The following is a 5,082-nucleotide window of genomic DNA, read 5'->3' as shown; positions in this document are numbered from 1 at the left end:
GATTGGCAACAGTTGGTAGCCCAGGTGCCAATCTTAAAAACAAAAAAAAGAAATACTGCCATTAATAAAAGAACACTTAAAACCAATCAGGATGTATGGGAAACCCAACACAGGATACAAACACTAACAAATGAAACTACTTGTAATAAAAATATAATTATAACATAACCATACTGAAGGCAGGGGCAAAAGAACAAAATAACTTTGGAAAACAGTAAGGAGGATGCAGAGAGGAGCTGGCCAGCAGGTCAGGTTCCAGTTTGGACAGGAGGGCACACTGGGGAAGACCCAGGGGAGGGGAGCTGTAACGCAGGAAAGTGCTGGGACTGGACACATGGGCTGGGACCAGGCCAGAGTCAGCTCTCAAGGAACCCTGGGGCGAGGGGCAGGAGGATCCTAGGTAAATCAAACCCACAGACACTCCCCAAATTGTATTTGATTCTTGCTTTCACCTTCCTTCTTTAGGCCTGCTTTTAGTACTTTGGCCACAGGGTCCTTCTTACCACCCGAGAGCATCGTGGAATAGTGAGAAGGGAAATGAATTAATAGACACAAGGTCAGCCTCTGGCTGGGAGGAGTGGAACAGTGTGGGCTCTAGAGGAATTCAGACCAGGGCTCTCCTCCCAGCCTTGTCTCTAGCTGTGCGAACTTAGCACATTACCAAAATCTGTGAGCCTGGGATTCTTCATCACTGAAGTGGGTTTGATAAGCCCTGTCTTCTAGAACTGTTGGAATGTATATACTGTATGTAAAGCACCCGACACAAGGACTGGTGTCCATTGAGACTTTCAGGAATGGCAATTATTGCTGTGTTTACTTTGACCCCAGCTAATACCAACCCTCCTACTAAGATTTTTTATTTTTGGGTTGTTTTGTTGTTATTTTAATCCAGGAGATGTCTGAGAATGTGCAGTGCTGTAGGATACTGAACACGAAGTCAGCCAAAAATTCTGCTCAGAAGGAAAAAATACCTTAGGAAATCATCCCCCTTAAAGGATATATTATTTAATTTGAATGTTGGGGGAATCCTCCCTATCTAGGTGCAATTCAAAGCTCTCCTAAAATGTGTGTCAAGAAGCAACTTCTTCCCTCCCTCCCAGCTACCCTTGGATACAAATCACCCCTATTTTCATTCATTTAACCCCTACCAAAATCAAACCCCCCATTAGTGTTTGCCAAGTTTTGCTCAAGATAACCTAGTTAAAATGCCCTTTTAATGGAGCAGGCTCTATTTCTCCCAGTCCAGGGCAAAGAGTGCCAGCACAAGGGCATCTTGACATCCCACCTCCAGGAAGTGTCACCTTTATTTCTCAGAAAGTCCCTGGCAATGATGTGGATAAAATACCTGGTTTGTGGATTGGGGTCACCTGCACTGGGACAAGAACACAGGACCCCTTCCATCCCTGCCCCTGGTGGAGATTTCTCTCTCATTTATCCATGATCCCAAAGTAACTGCTAAAAGCAGTTCTCCACTGAAGGCTTAGTTTCTCAACTGTGAGACACACCACCCAAGGTTCTGGCCCCTGCTCACCACCCTCACACCCTCCTCTGACCCACCACCCATCTTAACTTAAAATTACCTCCCATTTAAGGACTCGACGTTTCCCAAGGCCCCAAATTGAGTTGCCTCCAGACTTTTACGCTTGAATGTTCCCATCTGGCCCTCCCTCCCTCCACCATCTCATCCTCCTTTTCACCCGTCTTTGTGTTTTAGAGTGTATCTCACCATCTTTCTTATATGATAGCTGCTTTTAGACTATAATTCTATGAGCAGTGGCTTGATCTTCTTCTTACCATCCCCCATATTACCATGGAGCCTTCCGAAGAGCAGATGCTCAATTAATGTTTCAGGAATAAAAAAAAAAAACCCAGTAAGCAATTTATTATGATTTTGTAAATTTCTCCTACATACTTGAATAAACGAAGCAAGTTCAGGTATATAACTTTTATTTTATAGAACAGCTGAATACAAGAAATAAGGGAAACCAAAAATTGGTCTTTCACTTTTTTCTCTATTTTTTGGTCCCAAATATGTTATTGCTAATTTCTTTCACGTTTCTAAGGAAATGCCTATTCCAATGCCATGTTTTCTTGTTCCAGATCACTAAATAAGATGGAAAGTTACTAAATTTATTTTATAAAATTGCAAAACTCTTACTCTTAAACCTCAGAAACAGCATTAAATATGTAACCAATATCATTCATACACTTAGATTCTGAAGTTCTTTAAACTTTTTTTAAAAGAAACATTTGAAAACTTTCAACAACAAAAGATGAATCTACTAGTTATTAATGTAATCCCTTCACCTAAGCCTTCACAATGCTTCAAACACAAAGTGAGGAAGGTGCTTCAAATTTCACTACAGCTGGGACAAGCTGCCAAGATTGACCCCGGAAGGCACATTAGCCGTGGTACCAATACGAAGCAAAGATGCAAATCTGGCTCGGGCTCTCTCTTCCTCATCTCGCAAAGCTTCTTCATACCAGGCTGGGAAGGCACTAGGGACGGTATCATGAAGCTTGGCCAAAAATTCCAGGACTTTCATCTTGCTGGTTTCAGCATGGGCTCTTGGACCCCACAGGAATGCATAGCGTGGAGGATCGCTGTTGGGCACCTGCCGGTACTCCAGGTACCTTTCTTGCACGAAATCTTCAGTGATGAGCTTATTGGCATCCCCATAGATGTAGTGCTTCTTGTCAGCATATATCCCCATCACATTAAGTACTTCCCAGATATCCTCTTCCGCAGCACAGTTGGCCTTCATGAAGATCACACAGAGGATAGTCATCAGGAGGCCGGTCTTGGGCATGATCTTCTCACCCCTCAGCCTGTCATCAGAGGTGCGCTGCAATTTGCTGACAAGGACATAGCGGTGCCTAATAGGATCAACTTCCTTCACATCAATTCCAAAGGCCAGCACCATTAGCTCAGAAGCTTTCTTGAGGATCACATGGAAGTGTGCTTTGTGCTTTTTGATGACCTGCCTCATCATATCTTGTTTTGTTATGGGATCCCTCATGTTATACTTGCGCAGCAGGAATTCCACCAATAAAATTGCCTTCTGATCTAGAGGGGTTCTGCGAGGATCATCAGTGCTGGCTGATGCCTGGGAGGTGCTTGGTCTTTCCTCATCTTGGTTCTTGGCACCTTCATCAGACCTTGTGCATGAAACACCTGCAGAAGTATTGGTTGTGGGTGGGGCCCTCCGAGACCTCTGGGATTTGCTACCTGACCCAGCAGAAGGGGAGCTCTTGGGACTACCACCAAAAGAAGGAGAGGGGGAGGAAGGGGACCCTTCCTCTGCTTCAGTGGCCTGAGCATCCTGGAGACGCTGAGTCTCAATCTGGGCCTGACGGCGTTTCTCACGGGCACGGAGTTTACTCTTCTGCCCCCGAGGCATGATGACACTGGTCAGGGACAGCAGGCAGGAGTGTGGGCAGGAGGGCAGGCAATGCGGGCACCTGGAGGAGGGAGAATGAGATGGTGTGTGCACCTTCAGCAGGGAGATTCCACCTTGGTTTTGACCAAGGCCGCCTCTGCAGATTTCCTTAAGGACAGTGCTTTAGGACCCCACAGGGCTTGTTTTCTGATCAGCCTGTCCCCTGAGAACCCTGCAGAGGAAGTTAGAGTGTGCCTTAGGCTGAAGCCTGCCAGTCCTACCTGGGACAAGTTGGGGCTGAGAGCAGGGGCTGGCAGGTCTAGGCTTTGTGGGGTCCCCTCTGTTCTGAGGTAAAGAATCCTCTCACTTCACATTTAAGATCATCCCGTAAAATTTTGGCAGGGCCAGGGCCTCCTCCCCTCTGCAGTTCTGAAGCTAAACTCCTATACCAATGGCTTTACCTCCCTGAGCACCCCCAGGGAGAAATGAGGGAGAACCACAGCGCTGGCCACCCCTGTTGGGGCCTTCAGAGATGACAATAGGAGCAGAAATTTATGGGATCCCCTTTGTCCCGGCTGATTAGACTTTTCAGTCCCCACACATGTGGCCTCTGCCAGTAGATCAAGACCCGCACCTCCCGGAGTTGGACAGCCCTGCCCGGGGCCTCCCAGGGTAGACCGCAGGGGCAGAGGTCTGTGCAAAGTTGAAAGTACCCTCAGTACTTACTCAGGGTCCTCTTCTTGACTCCGAATAAAGGCCTGAGATTTCTCCGTCTGTTGATCTGAGTCCAGTGGACTCAGATCAACTTCTTCATTCCCAGAGACCTGGAGGCAGAATTGAGGGCTCGTTGCGCCTAACAGCCATGCCTCGGGCCTGTTAGCGCGAGGCGGGTCAGAGCGGGGTTCTGTGAGGTCTCCTTTGTTCTACGGGCGCGTGTTCTCGCAGTTCTAACAAGGGGTTCTCATCTTGACTCTTACCATCGCCTCTCCCCTCTAAAGACCTGAGGCTGTCACCCTCAGGCCTGAGACCCTGGAGGTGGAAGTTGATCAGTACCTAATACTGACAGCTCTACCCTGGGCTTCCCAGAAGTGAAAGCAGCAGTGGGGCTCCATGCGGGCCCCTCTGTTCTGGGATGAGTTGTCCCGTCCGTCCTCGGGGTGGGGGCAGGGAGTAGGGTGTCCTCCTCATGGCTGCTTGTTTAAAGGCTCCCTTGAGAAATACCAACTCTGAAAGCTCTGAGCTGTTTCTCTAATTTTTAACCCTCATTCATAGTAAGAAATATATTTATGTCTCTAACAAGTGTGTGTATTTTTTTCATGAAAGAATACCTACCCTTGTTTAGTATGATTCATTCTTTCCATTCCTTATATTTGATTATAATATTAGTGTTTTTGAAAGGCTGGTCCTCGCCCCCTAAAGACATTTCAGGTACTTATTAGGACAATCTCTGGACTCAGGTTGCCTCAACCAACCCAATCTTTGGTGCCATCCTGATATTATCCCACGGTCCTGGCACGCAGGCTCTGAGAAGCTGCCTCAGGTTCCTTCAGTGAAGCAGCAGAAATTCATTATGTCAGGACACACTAGAAGAAACAAGGGCTGAACTTTAAATCTTTCCTCCAACCACTCCTGTCATCTGCCTCTCTTGCAGGCTACAGACCAGTCTGAGCTTCAGGTTATGCCCCCACCTGCCCAAACACAG

General features: G+C 47.1%; 1 protein-coding gene across 1 annotated transcript; it reads right to left on the bottom strand.

The window, feature by feature from the left end:
- Window positions 1-2,360: 2,360 nt before the first annotated feature.
- On the bottom strand, window positions 2,361-3,401 carry LOC106835935 (melanoma-associated antigen B18-like). The gene has a single exon (XM_014848535.3). It carries the CDS (start codon window positions 3,399-3,401, stop codon window positions 2,361-2,363), a length of 1,041 nt encoding a protein of 346 aa, XP_014704021.1.
- Window positions 3,402-5,082: the final 1,681 nt, after the last annotated feature.

The sequence above is a fragment of the Equus asinus genome, chromosome X, assembly GCF_041296235.1.
Source record: "Equus asinus isolate D_3611 breed Donkey chromosome X, EquAss-T2T_v2, whole genome shotgun sequence".
Classification (NCBI taxonomy): Eukaryota; Metazoa; Chordata; class Mammalia; order Perissodactyla; family Equidae; genus Equus; species Equus asinus.
The sequence above is the reverse complement of the archived record's forward strand: the minus strand, read 5'-3'. Positions and strand labels throughout refer to the sequence as shown.